The sequence below is a fragment of the Seriola aureovittata genome, chromosome 21, assembly GCF_021018895.1.
Source record: "Seriola aureovittata isolate HTS-2021-v1 ecotype China chromosome 21, ASM2101889v1, whole genome shotgun sequence".
In the NCBI taxonomy this organism is placed as follows: domain Eukaryota; kingdom Metazoa; phylum Chordata; class Actinopteri; order Carangiformes; family Carangidae; genus Seriola; species Seriola aureovittata.
The window spans coordinates 11880125-11894909 of record NC_079384.1 but is presented as its reverse complement, the minus strand read 5'-3'; the positions used below and the strand labels follow the sequence as shown (position 1 = coordinate 11894909).

Sequence of the window (14785 nt, the reverse complement as noted above, 5' to 3'; positions counted from 1 at the left end):
GGGACCATGACACTCCACAGCCCGCTGAGTCAACATCACCCTCTCCTGTGACTGTGGACAACAAGTAACTGAGCAAAGGTTATTACTGCAGGGCGGAAATAATGCTGAGGACCCACCCACCTTCAAGCTGATCTCTCTGTCCTTCTTTTTCTGGATTTAACTCCGCTCCCGTTAAGTAAGTGGCTATTGAATCTTTATTAAATCTTTAATCTGTTTTGGACTGCAAACACCGGTGAGATATTAGTCGTGCACTGCATTGCGTGCGACTACGTAGTTAATCAAATTAGTTCAATGATAAATAGGAAATTTGCCTCGCCCAATCAAACAAACACAGCAGCTGTTGAGCTGTTTAGCGGGGTCTCGACAACAACAAGCGCAAGACTTTCCTTATTTTAAACACTTATACTAATACTGGTCGCTACTTTTATCTTTTTTAACTATCTATCCAACATGCTCTCCTCTCTTCCGCTGTGTTCAGACTGGATGCTAAATGCTAATCAGTAACTTCGCCTGAGAGTATTATGTAACATTAACGGACGACGGGGTGGGTGAGTAAAGGCTCTTGTACGTCAAAGATGTTGGAACTAAGTGACACATAAGGCTTGATGGTGTATGGGCTTTATATGCGCCTTATTATTGTAGACATATTAATAGATTTGTGATATCTTAGCTTTATTGCTTGTCCGAGAGTTGAGAAATAGCAGGCCTGTGATGCTCTCGGTCAGATAGCATGTCAGTAAAATCGTAAAAGTCAAAACAGGGGATTTAGATGTGAACATACTCGCGCCTTAGCGTGTCATTACGTTTAAAATAAGGGACGATATAACAAAAAATACCAAGTTAGTGGTTTGCGTTAGAAATCAAGACATTCGTAAAAGACATTATTAAAAGCCAACCGGACATTGAAGTCTTGTCGTTCTTGTTGTTTAAAAAACAGCAAATGCAATTTACAAAATAAATAAATATTAATATAAATATTATCTGTTATTAATTTCTGCAATGATTCTTGTGTCAGATATAAACAAATCTGGACTTTCTTGCATTTATTTTAGGTCGTAAATGTTTGCTATGGTGGAAATTCTGGTATTTCCGATAACACGTGAAACCCTCACTAGTGTTTCAATGATGATAAGCAGAAACCGGGAAAACAGCAAGGAAGTGTCAACTGAAACGCCCTTCCAGAGGATCACCTTTGACACAGTGTTTAGGTCTGGTTAAATAACACAGTGGTGCATCTCTTAAGTTTAATTGTCTGTTGGCTATAAATAACCCTAAAATAAGGCATTATATTAGAGCCAATCAGTGGACTATTTGTAAAACTTGGAGGCATTTTCACTGTGAGGAAAATCTATGTGCATTACAACAACAGAGCCTGGTACAACCTGTAGGTCTTGACTGAGATGTCAAATACAAAAATAATGAGTGCCTCTTTTCTTGTGTGCATGTGCACAAAGTGAATTTACAGTCTGCTAGATTATCACTAATTTCTACAGACAGACCAGCAACTGTAATGTGTGTTTTGCTTAGTTATGGTCTAATGTGTAACTGAAAAGATTAGGGGACATTTGCTAATTTGCATAATGCACTGTTCTCTCTGCTGGTTCTGAGAAAGGGGAAGGGAAAGTAGAACACTTAAAGAAAAACAACAAATACGGTTAATGTGGTCGAGCAGTTTCATATTGTCCGTGAAGCGGACGTCGTATAAAACTGAACACCGATGGGGCAGGGTTTTTTGTTGTTGTGTTTGCTTTACTCCAGAGTTGGCAGAGATGACACCAAATGAGTACAGTGTGAGGGGTACAGTGTGATGAGTACAGTCTGAAGGGGTTGGTCAATTTGTGTTGTATTTAGATCGCTGTTTGAAAATTCCATACTAATAACAGATAATGATTGTGTGTTTTTTTAAAGAACTGTTATTGGCATTTTTGCTGATATTGGATAGCTCCCGGTTCAGTGTTTTTAGATTGTTTAGACATTAGAAACAAAAATTAAAGCTAATGTTAACGTTAGTAGTATATAGTGGCCTGTAAATGCTGTATTAACTAAACCAAGAATTGAAAGTGCCTTTTGCATGTTCCTGTTTGTGTTACATGCGGAGAAACACAGCGATAAAGCAAACTACACAAATGAGCGGAAGCCCCAATGTGAGAAAACAACAGCCATTGCCTGTTTACAGTCTGAATGAATGCTGTATACATGGCAGTGGTGTCTCTAATGTTTTGCCATCAACACTCAGATCATACAGCAGATTCCACCTTGATGGTTCCTGGATCACTGAAAAGGGTTAGGGTACTACATTTAGGCTGAGTTTACTCCGGTAGAAAGACCCCAAAAAGTTCCACAAAAGGTCATGTGGGCAAAAGGGGCCATAGGATGGCTCTCTAATGTACATCATAGTAACAAACCATAACTTCATGTCACCTCTAGGTTCTTAAGATGAGCTACCCAGGATACCCTCCTCAGTCTGGTGGATACCCACCACAGGCAGGGGGCTACCCACCTCAACCAGGAGCATATCCACCCCAAGCAGGCGGCTACCCACCAGCAGCAGGCGGCTACCCCCCGGCAGCAGGAGGCTACCCTCCGGCAGCAGGAGGCTACCCCCCACAGGCAGGTGGATACCCACCCCAAGCTGGCGGTTACCCTCCAGCAGCGGGCGGTTACCCTCCAGCAGCGGGGGGCTACCCTCCCCAGGCAGGTGGCTACCCTGCCCCAGCTGGAGGCTTCCCTCCACAGGCAGGAGGAGGATACCCACAACAGCCTGGAGCAGGAGGTTATCCTTCCATGCCTCCGTCAGGTAAGGTCGCGAGATGTTAACAGAGTCGTGAGGATTCGTTGTTGAAATGAATTGCATTGTGAGTGTTAATATCAATGTGTTTTTCAGGTGGAGGCTGGGGTGCAGCACCAGGCGGATATGGCGCGGTACATAAATTCTTTTCTCACTCCTTACGTCTGCAGCACCACGTCACTAATAACATATGGACTGACTTAAGCTAAATCCCTTGTTTGTTTAAATCACCTTATCTTCACCAGCCCAACGTGAACCTTATTGGCTCCATACAAAGTTTGTCGCCGTGTACTTAGCACTTACAGCTGTCCTCTGTTTGCAGCCAGGAGGAGCTCAGCAGGGATACCCAGGAGGCCCTGCCCCAGGCCAACCCATGCCAAATTACCCTGGTGCCCCTGCAGCTAACCCCTCAATGCCTGGATATGGAAGTGGAGTTCCCTCCAACCATCAGGCACCTGCCATTTCTGTAAGATGCATTTGTCTTCATTCAGGACTTCTCTGAAACTATCTTTAAATTCACAAACAGATAAAAACACTGTTGTCTTTGTCTGTGGTATTTTTATCTTCTAATGTTTTTATTTCTCATGTTGTTTTTTAATTCATAGAAAGGGTTCAGGGGCTCTATTAAAGACTTTCCAGGGGCCGATCCACTGAGAGATGTTGAAGTTCTTCGAAAGGCTATGAAGGGTTTCGGTACGTAAATGTTGTTTAAGTGTGCTAAACCCATTAAATATATTGTCTTTCAAAACAAATAAAAAAATTTATTGGCTTGTTACCCTTCTTACACTTAATTGATTCTTTTGAAAAAACATATCGAATAGGCACTGATGAAAGCGCCATTATTGAACTTCTGGGAAGTCGTTCCAGCAGGCAGAGGGTTCCAATGGTGGCCGCCTACAAAACCACTTACGGAAAGGTATCTTTTCTAATATTTATTTTTCTAATATAAATTTTGTTTTGTTTGATTTTTACGTTTGAAATTGCTTTTCCTGGTTTTCATATGACCTTGCTTTCATGTTGTTGTTTTTTTTGCAATTTTCCCTTTTAGGATTTATTCCATGATCTGAAGTCTGAGCTCACTGGAAACTTTGAGAAACTGGTTCTTGCCATGCTAATGACCCCTGCGCACTATGACGCAGCTGAACTCAGAGAGGCTATAAAGGTTGGAAACTTTAGTTATTGTCTCAGCAGATGCCTCAATTGTGGTTTTTTTTTTTTTTTTGTGTAATAGGAAATGCCCCACAATGGCTCATGACCTTTAATAATTCTCTTTGTAAATTAGGTGGGTCTTTGAATGTATTACTGAGGCTTTTTGATATTATTTCAGGGTGCAGGAACTGATGAAGCTTGTCTGATTGAGATTCTTTCATCACGCTCCAACGCAGAGATTCGTGAAATCACCACAATCTACAAAGCTCGTGAGTTCTGACTGTTGTCATTTACACTTTTGATTCAGAATTTTGTAAAAAGAGAGGAAAAAAAAAAAAAAGATTGAGCTCTGTAACATCTTCTCTCTGCCATGAGAAGATGTTGTGTCTGTCCTGTCTGTTCAGACAACACGTTCAGTTTGTTGCTACATTTTGAACATTACAATTTTGAACTGTAGTAATTTAATCAAATATATTTCCACCACATTCTTTTTAGCCTACACTATATCTTTTGAAATCCTTTGAAAAGTTTTAACTTCATTAATGGATTCATTGATTAGATCTGAGAAAGACTGAAAAGTATGTCATTTTGATCATATGATTGTTTTACCATATAAATGTCAGGGTTATCGAAATATTCTTGTAAAAGAAATAAATAACAACATTTTGTGTACTTCCCATCTGACCATGATTAAAAATATAGGCCATCGCTCTACGTCACAAACATTAACAATGGAAACAGTATTTTACAGCCTCTAAATGCAGAAAATTTTTTATAATTGTCTAGTGTTGGTAATTATGGTGTTTGTTCTTAGTATTTAAAAACCTGTAAATCAATTTGGAAGTGATAGCAGTTTTCTTTCAGGCAGTGTGACAAGCCTTTTATTTGAACTTGATAACAGATCGTGATAAGTGGTGTCTAAACATTATGCAAATGTTATGCAAATGAGTTCATTTGCCACACCTTCCCTACAGAGTATGGGAAGAGCCTGGAGGACGCCATCAGCAACGACACCTCCGGCCACTTCCGCCGACTCCTGGTCTCTCTCTGTCAGGTAGCTGCTGCACGTTGTCCACCTGATTGATAATGAGCGCTAATGCCATTATACTGTTTAGTGAGCAAACACTTGGTGTCTTATTCCATCTAGGGAAATCGTGATGAAAGGGAGACTGTTGACATCTCTCTGGCCAAACAGGACGCTCAGGTACTGGTTTAAAGCTGCTTGTAACATTCTTGGCTAGTAATTAACATGCCTGATCATGTTCCTCTTATAATGTGTGTGTGTGTGTGTGTGTGTGTGTGTGTGTGTGTGTGTGTGTGCGCGCGCAACAGAAACTGTATGCTGCTGGAGAAAATAAAGTTGGAACTGATGAGTCTCAGTTTAATGCCATCCTGTGTGCTCGCAGCAAGCCTCACCTTCGGGCAGGTGTGTTATTTCAACCCTTTTTTTTTTTTCCTTCCTCTCTCTCTCTCTCTCTTCCTAATAAAACTCCGGCTTTGTCTTTCCACTGTCAGATCTGCACATGTTGACCTCTTGGCGCATATGTTTGTACATGTTTTCAAATATTATGATTGTAACTGTCTTGCATGTGATTCGTGTCTTTTATTAGTCTTCCAGGAGTACCAGCAGATGTGTGGGAGAGACATTGAGAAGAGCATCTGCAGGGAAATGTCTGGCCATGTGGAGGATGGCATGGTGGCTGTGGGTATGTTGTTTTGGTCCTTTTTTTTTTTTTTTTTTTTCCAAACCTCAACCAAACTGAAGTGGCTTTTCCAAAAACATGTTGAAGCCTTAAGTATATATTGAAGTCATTCGTCAAGATGTTTGTGTTCCAAGGCTTTTCCTGGAAGGAATAAAAATATCTTTCTGATGCACACAGGCTGCCGTTTGAACCTACATACCTTTTTATTAAAACTTGATGATTGATCAAAAGCAAAATGATGGATTGGAAAACTAAAGGTTGCACAATCCTCTGAATGAGTCAGTTTTAAAATAGAAGATGCTCAGAAAACTACCACACATTAATAGACAAGGTGTTGTAGAATGAACTGACTCTATTTTTAGTTGTATAAAGTTGTTTAGCACAAATTAAAAATTGATGAAATTTCAGTTTTTGTCATGCTGCTAATTAAAGAAAAATAATGAAACAAAAAAAACGGGGCTAGGAACATAAACTCTTTGGCCGAAGTCGTCACATAAAACAAATTAAATAAAATACAGTTTCCTCTTTTTCTGCAGTGCAGTTATTAATGCTGTCAGTCTCAAGCGATCAACTTTTACAATCCCTCTATCTTGTCTTTTTCATTTATCAGTTGGAGCGTCGGTCTGATCTCGCAGATGCACACAAGACTCGTTCATTTGTTGATTGTTAACATCAATATCTGCTCTCCTTTTGTAGTGAAATGCATCAAGAACACCCCTGTCTACTTTGCAGAGAGGCTCCACAAGTCCATGAAGGTACACCTGTTTTTAATCATCACATTTTTTTTCTTCTTCTCACAAACCAATCGTTTCCTGCTCTGATTATTGCGGAGGGGCAGAGGAGAAGATTTCACCACGGCAGTCAGTGAAGTGTCATATTGTGATGCATTCGCAGGGCGCTGGGACCATGGACAGAACCCTGATCCGTATCATGGTGTCCCGCTCTGAGACTGATATGTTGGACATCAGACAGGAGTATTTGAAGAAGTACGGAAAATCTCTGTACACTCACATCTCGGTAAGTCCAGCCAATCGAGTTATTATGAAAATTAACGTCATTGACTATTTTTTTTTTTTTGTGAGCTTTATATGATACATCTTTATGTGTTTCTCAGGGCGACACCTCTGGGGATTACAAGAAGCTGCTGCTGAAGCTGTGCGGGGGTAGCGACTGAAAAGAGAAGACAACTTCTCCTAAGGGCAATGTATATGTCCACACTGAAACAATGTTGTAGAACCTTATATCACCTCTGATGCATGCCGTTAATGTTAGTTTTCCTATAACAACAGTAAATCAATGTTAGTTTTGTATTCTCTCTGATGACATGATAGTTTTGTTTTGCTACTGTATGATTGCCAAATAGTAAAAATATATATACATATTAATATGAAGATTTTTAAAGACACAGTAGATAGCTTTATCTTTATTAGATTAGAGGTGGAGGCCTATAGCCAAAAGTGGGTGCCTGAAAATTCAATTTTTAATTTAAAAAACAAAGTATGTTATAGAGCAGTCCAACAAACTGCTAATTGTAAAGTCTGATTCTTTCTGAATTTAGATGAATAGAGTTTCACAAAAAAAAACTAAAACTGCAGAACAAGGAGACTGACTCATTTATCTATAAAGTACACATACAAGGAATCATTCAACACAGTACTTTATAAAATGTGTTATTTTAGTGTTACTGTGGCAGAGTTTACCTCACTGCCAAGCATTTCAACTATGTTAAAAAAAAAAGCTGTGCGAGACTGTTAAGCAAGTTTAAGCAATTTCAATATAACTGGATCTTATACAGCATAGATATGATCATTTTATGCTTGTTTATCTGGTGTCAATTAAATTCCAGGTAATTTTTCAATGTAAAAAAAAAAAAAAATAAATAAAGATCTGCTAAGGGGCATTTCCTCCATCTCCATCTAAGTGTCTGTGCAAACTAACCCAAATTTTTCCCTCTGCTTGAAAGTCTATGCAAATCAGCTCTTGGCAGTATATTCTTTATATCAGCTTCACAAAACTCGTCTGTTTTGCTCTTGAAATGTAAACCTTATCAATCACTATTCAGCATTTACAGACAGCGTTGCCTTTCCCTGAATGTTGAAAATGCCAAAGCCCAAAGACAGATCATATTGTGCCTTTTGTCAGGGCTGCTTTGTTGTTCAGAGTTAGTCAGTGTTTCACTGTGCAATTATCTCACAAACAATCTATAATAATACTTGTTTTGGTGCAGAAATGTAATCCTCACATTGTTTGGTTTTCAATGTTTTGTTTACATTTTCTTTCATAGTGTCCTTATACTGGTTTGTATGTTGTACTGCCAGTAGAGGGCTCTTGGCTCACATGAAGTGCCGTTTCTTATGTCTGTGATTGTTTTTTGCCTGCTTACTGGGAGTTGGCATATTTATTACCCTAACTCTACTTTGCAGTCATCCTTATAACATGATAATGATTGAAACTGAATGGATGCCTGTTTAGTTTTCTAACATTTTGCCATTTGAAAGTCTCAGTGTCTCCAGAGACTTTCAAACAACCACTTCTCATTTCAATAAAAAAAAAAAAAAAAAAAACATTTTGGCATATCTGGATTGTCTCTGTGAACTGGGATCATGTGTTTTGCATGAAACACTGTGAATGTGGATTTTCTCCTCTGAGCCAAAGCACAATGAGCAATTTGCATTTCAAAGCTAGTCTCATTTTCAACACCTTGGTCTGTAATACAACCCCCCCTCCTCAGAGCATCACGCGCTGTATGTTCCGTTAAAAGATGCGAGTAATGTGGCTTACATAAGTAATGTCTCTGTGCGTGTGCTTTGCTGTATAATCTGATGGGGAGAAAATGTTCAGGTTTGCTCTGCGGCTTGAGTGATATGGCACAGAGAGCTTTTCTCGCGGCTATAAATAGTGTCCATATTGGAGACACGGATGTCCTAAGGTCTTTCTGTTGCACTCATGGGCCTCAAAGTGCAGCCTCAGAGGGACTGTGATGGGGAGACAAATGACTTTTACTGAGCCTCACGTCTTGTACCCCTTTCTCACTTCGCTATTTCTCATATTCACTCAAAATGAAAAGCTTCCACCAGCTGGAGCACAAAGACGGATGAATATTTGATGTTGGTATTTGTGTATTTTCTCTCTTGTGGAGACTGTTTGCTGTGATACCTCCTGAAATATATGGGTCAAAAGGAAATTGGAGGGGGGGGGGGGCTCCCATTTGGCCAGCTTTTACTTTTGGAGACAAAACAGAGCACTTCCCCGACGCTGATTTCTAGACAAAGTGCTTTAATTATTAACATGTGGGCTTGATAGCAAGATGCTGCACTCTTTCTGGGACTTGGATCCCACTTAAATACACTCGCACGGGGTTACACTGTCTTATAGGAGATGTCAGACATGTGCGGATGGGAGTTGGGTAAATCAATAGTATCTGTCGGCGTCATCAGCACTAGTGGGAGATGGGAGCTGTGAAGGTCAGCCTTTGATTAGCTCTTGGCCCTCACACTTGCCATCACACGCCTGGAGGTTTCTCCTCTTCTTGTAAATGACAATTGAAATGATTTTGATTTGAATTTTTTGAGCGAAAATGGGACTGAAATCTCTTAAAATTCATCATGCCAGAAAGGAAATGGAATAATATTATGTTTCACCTGAGAGATTTTTCATATTCCATGTTTTTATGTCCTTGAATGCTAAATTATTCATGTTTTATATGGTACTTTGAAAGAAAACCCCTTCAAATATAAAGGAAAATAACAAAATGACAACTGACAACCTCTCATTAGAGGTTTGTTTCACAGACAGATTAAACATAATCTGAATGAAAAAATCCAATTCAGTGGATCTATTGAGATTAGTCAGCATTTTACCTTAATAAACATCCCCATCACTGGCCTCTAATATTAATACTGTGTTATAAACAAGTAAGTATTGACCAAATTGTTGATTTGCAGTGGATTTTCTCCAGCCGTCCAATAAGGAATGTGTGGTTAAGTGACATTTGGTTGCCAGGGACATAATCCTGCTTTAAACTTCATGAGTGCATATGAGCAAATTACAGACCCAAGGATTAGATCAACAACACATAATGAGATGTAGCAGCAGATATCACTAGCCCGCCTGCAGAGCTGCAACCTGCACAATTTGAGGTTCATCCTCTGTTATTTGGCAAAATAAGAGAATAAAACCCGTTCAACCTGTTCTTTTTATTTATGTGTGCAGTCTGCATCCGTTCAGATACAGAGGCTTTGAAGAAGAGCAGTGGATCGCCAGAAGACAGCACATTATTCTATAAATCACAGCAAAACAACAGCCTGAGTTTGAAGTTTTGAAGTTTAACAGCCCCCATTTCAATCTAGTGTGATGGTTTTAAGAATTTACATAATTCCTAAACATTCCAGCTAGTTTTCTTGGTGAGCTCCAGATGGATTTTCCCCGCAGGGAAAAGAAATTAGTAGAGTTGTTACGTAACCATTTACATTGTTAAAGCAGTTTTAAACTTAAGTGGGGAAATGTATAGGCACACTGTGTACCGTACTAAGCTTTAAAGGCACGCCCTGTGTGCTCCAGCAAGCTCCAGATGAGAGTCACGGCTCTCATAAAGCCAATACACTGAAGCTCCTTAATAATATACAGTACTGTCAGGAAATGTGGCAAATGAGCTCAAAGCAGATTTCCACATTCAGCATATCTCCAGTTCATTTAGTCCATATTGTGGCTACAGATTAGAATGTAAAGATGATCTTACACATGATTTCATTGTGTGAAGTCTGCCTCCTTTGAGATCTGATGGATTATGTAGAGCAGAAGAAAGCTCATAGAGTGGGGCAGATTTATCAGGGGACAATCCAGACCAGAGACAGGGAACTATACTATCTGGAGGTATACAATCTGCTCTAAAAAAAGAGATCAGGTTTGATATAAAAGCCTTTTGATTAGATGCATAATGCATGTGCAGCATCAATTACTGGATTCGCTGAGCAGATCAAGCTTTGGGAAGCAAAGACCAAATCAATAAATACATGATCTGCAATGCTGTAATATTTACACAACTGCTTAAAGGCTTTGTGCTTGATTACTAGAACAAAAAGAAAAAAACACTATATTTATGCCACTTCTTAGTAATATACCAGATACAATGGCTCTTACTCATACAGTATGATAACAACCACAGACATTAGTACCCCCTTTAACATAAGTCCACATAGAGGTATAGGGAAATTGTTTTGAGTAAAACGTAGCATATGTGTTGAGCTCAAGTTATTGTCAGTTTTGAGTAATGATCGGTTTAAACAAAGATTATTTCATTTTAAGAAATTTACAGCCCTGAAGATGTAAAAGTATCCGTGTTTCACAAAAACGAAGCAAGAAATAGAGAAAAGTAAGACAAAAACCAAACATCATTTTTGTAATAGACTGTGACCCTTCATGTCTATGTTGAGACTTCGTGTTGGGTCCCGACTTATTACAGCTAATCACATAGGAGTTAAAAATAACTACATCATATTCTATAAACTAATGTACTAAATAAATATGCCTATGTCTATCTGTCTATCTCAGTGTCACATTTTATTACATATATCGATGCATTGTAGGACAATGGTCAACTCATCACTGTAAACCACAGACACACTTTAATTTTTGAAAGAAATACAAAGAGATTATAGAAATTTTCCATCACTGAGTTCATGTTCTTTGTATTTGTTCTGGGAATTTAGAGGGCTTAGCATCCAGCTTACATTCTATAATTAAACATGTAGCTTAATAGTAGTTTAATGGTGAATATTTTACACTTCCAAAATATTTGATCTAATTCTTCAAAATATCTTAAACCACTGGGTAGATAAGATGATGATTCACCTGAAATTGTAAAAGTTACAAGTTAGATACATTATTCAGACGTTTCAAGGCTCATGGCCTCAGTTTTTCTAAAGTAGAGTATGGCCCTGTTTTACTTTCAATGGTAATGTTATGGGGGCCAGCATGAAGAAAAATACATGCAAAATGTCTTTACAAACACACTACTGAACACAGTGGTGGAGTGTAATTAAGTACATTTACTGAAGTACTGTACTTAAGAACAGATAGTAAGCCTCACCTGATAATCTAATAAAGTAAGAGGGGGGGGGGATTTACCGCATATTGATCACTTATAAGTACATTTTTGTCAAGAACACTATTTTTACTTGAGTGACAATGCAAGGCTTGTAATGCAGTTTCATATTCCACCACTGATTGAACACCACACATGAATAATAGAATAATCTGGAACCACGTCTTTATATCTTATATTTTAGTAGTATTATATCTTTATATATATTTTTCATAATGGGAATTAAAGCGGCGGGGAGCCAGGTGCGTCTGAAAACAAAGCCCCGCCCACGTTTACCTTAAATGTCCATTGCACGGAAATATGATTGGCACAGGGCTACAGCTGCTTGGACGGTGAGACATGGCGGAGTTTGCAGTCTCACAGAGAGAGCTCCTGAAGAGTTTTTACACTTTCCAACATGTCGAAAGAACTTGATTTTAGGACGACAATGTCTTCGTAGCGTACACAGAGCGGAGCTTAAAGAGGCAGAGGCGTCTTTTTTTTTCGGGAAGGACGGAGCGGCGGTTGGGAAAATGTGTTGTCATCTCCGTGCAGTCAACAGCCTTGGGCAACAAATATGGCTACTTCTTGTGTATCCTCCAATTCGGGTTGAAAACCGTCCGAGCTGGGCCGAGCGGGATAGTTTCGGGGAGTCACGACAGTAGTCCGAAGTGAAGTTGACTACAAGATTAAGAAGCTGGATTTGTCCCGAAGCTGGTTTGGTTAAAGCGAAGGTGGTGGGGAGGGGGAGCGAAACAGAGAAGAGGGGACAGAGATGGAGCCAAAGCATAAAGAGTTGTTGGAGAAATGTTACCAGAACTTGGTGGAGTCGATAACAGATGCGGACCGAGTTGTGGATGTTTTGGCTCACTGCGGTACCCTTAGTCAGTCTGAACGCTACGAGCTGGGACACAACTGCTCCTCCAACTCGGAAAAAGTGGACCTCCTCCTGAAGATACTCATAAGTAAGGACAGAGACCATTTCGCAGAGTTTTGCACTGCTCTGGAGAAGACTCACCCTCACCTGCACTCCGTCCTGCTGAATGGCATTGGACCAGTGGATCATACGACTGGTGAGAAGCAATCATTGGGTTAATTGATTTATGTTAATTAACTGATTTTAGCGTGCTGTAAAAGAAAGGACAAAGGACCATGTATAAAAGTAGATTAGTATGGAGGCAACTGCAGCTTTATTAAAGTGAACTACAGCGTATTTATAGATGCTTTATTTGGTTAAGATCCAACCTGTTTTCGATCTTGCTTTGAGCATGATCTAACTAACATTAAGAGTATTGACCATATGACAACTTGATGAAGGGCATGACTTTTCCTTTGGGCAAGTGTAAACAGAGAGAGGGCTGCACAATCATGTGACCTGATGCTTATTTACACTCACACTGCTGTGCTTGTTTCCTTTGCCATGTCACTAAAAGCACAGCCCGCTATAGCCTGTTGTGAAAGTATTTAATGGACCTAAAAAGACTCAAACAATCGATGTAGTGACAAGCTGGGGCTGCCTGAAGTGTGTGTGTGTGTGTGTGTGTGTGTGTGTGTGTGTGTGTGTGTGTGTGTGTGTGTGTGTGTGTGTGTGTGTGTGTGTGTGTGTGTGTGTGTGTGTGTGTGTGTGTGTGTGTGTGTGTGTGTGTGTGTGTGTGTGTGTAAGAATCAATAACCCACTGTCAAAGTCAAATGAATGAGTGAAGAAATGAATGTGTGTTATTGCACACAGTGCAGTGATGTGTAGGGAATATAAAGGGGGGAATGAAAGATGTCAGTTTCATTCGTGTCTCTGTAAAAAAGTAACTGAGACTAACAGCTATTCATCATCAATGAATCTGTAAAATACTTTTTGAAATCAATTTAATAGCTGTTTTGTTTATAAAATGTTATTGATGAAGTCCTCAGATAGCCAGTAGAACTGCAACAAATTATTATTTTTTTCGCAATTAATAGTTTGGTCTATTAAATGTCAGTAAATATCGAAAAACTGGCCCTCAAAAATCCCTCAGACCACAGTAATGTCTTCAGATTGCTTGTTTTGTCCAAGCAATCTGAAGATACTAAATTTAGAACTGTATAAAATAGAGGAAAAACCACAAAACCCTCACATTTTGGGAACTGAAAACACAGAATGTCAGGCATTTGTTGCTCTATAAATGACTTAAAAGATTAATGATTATCAAAATTGTGGACAGTTTTCCATAGACTGACTGATGGATTTACAATCTACTCATTTCCAGCACTTTTTGCACTAAAAATATTCAAAATAAAATTTAATGTGGTCAAAACCAAGATCAAGAAAGTTCTGCCATTCTTATTCTACTGTAGCATAAAAAAGTATGAGTTTATTGTGTACCACCACCTTGTTTTTAGTGGTAAACTGAGAAATAGCCATAATGTACATTTACATTACAGTTTCTAACTTTACACAAATTCTACTGTCTTTTATTTCAGCCTCATCTAATCTACCGGATACCAACGATTTTGTTTCCTCACATAAAAACAAACAGCTGCTTGTAGATGATACAGTGAAAAGATAGCACATATCTCAGCCTCTTGCCTAATTGTTTTGGGATGTCTCTACTGTTCTCTGGAGTGCATTCAGTTTGATATGAGGTTAGTTTTATCATATGTGCTCACAAAATGGTCAAAATACTCCACTCCGTGATGAGTACCTCCTCAATATGTTTTTCTCAGTCACAGCAAAACTCTAAAGCTACAGAAATACTCTTGCACGTTCTTATGATGCTAATAAATTCGTCATCAAATTCAGCATAAGCTGAGCCTGTCATGATTTATGTCCCAATATTTCTCAATATCACTTTCAGCACTAAATCCTTCATTCATATGTAATATATAAACATAGTGTTCCGCAGGAGTAATGCATGCACACTCGTTCATGATCCCAGCTCAGCACCTCTGCTACACATTTGCTTTTCCGAAGCAATATTTGCATTGGTTGTTACTTTGTTCACTGTCAGCTATTGTGTCATACTCGGTGAACTGAATGGAGAGGTGTTAATTATGCATTTTTTTCTGTCCTCATTATTTATAAGAGAACTG

General features: G+C 39.1%; 2 protein-coding genes across 4 annotated transcripts in view; both read left to right on the top strand.

Annotated features, from left to right (window-relative positions):
* The first annotated feature begins 19 nt into the window (after nt 1-19).
* Nucleotides 20-7555, top strand: anxa11b (annexin A11b). 2 transcript variants are annotated; one of them, XM_056366206.1, is made up of 15 exons: nt 20-175; nt 2428-2797; nt 2885-2922; nt 3111-3254; nt 3394-3481; nt 3610-3704; nt 3837-3950; nt 4116-4206; nt 4912-4991; nt 5085-5141; nt 5270-5363; nt 5548-5643; nt 6337-6395; nt 6535-6657; nt 6755-7555. In XM_056366206.1, exons 2-15 carry the CDS (start codon nt 2437-2439, stop codon nt 6812-6814), a joined length of 1500 nt encoding a protein of 499 aa, XP_056222181.1. In that variant the 5' UTR covers nt 20-175; nt 2428-2436; the 3' UTR covers nt 6815-7555. The 2 variants fall into 2 exon arrangements, with proteins under 2 accessions (XP_056222181.1, XP_056222182.1); XM_056366207.1 differs by lacking the exon at nt 20-175 and adding an exon at nt 333-548.
* Nucleotides 7556-12049: 4494 nt separating this feature from the next.
* Nucleotides 12050-14785, top strand: part of LOC130162950 (disks large homolog 5-like) — a 33232-nt gene continuing 30496 nt past the window's right edge. For both annotated transcript variants that reach the window (XM_056366862.1, XM_056366860.1), the window contains exon 1: nt 12050-12795. In XM_056366862.1, coding sequence (XP_056222837.1) covers nt 12498-12795 — 298 coding nt within the window. In that variant the 5' untranslated portion in view covers nt 12050-12497. The remainder of the gene's footprint in view (nt 12796-14785) is intronic.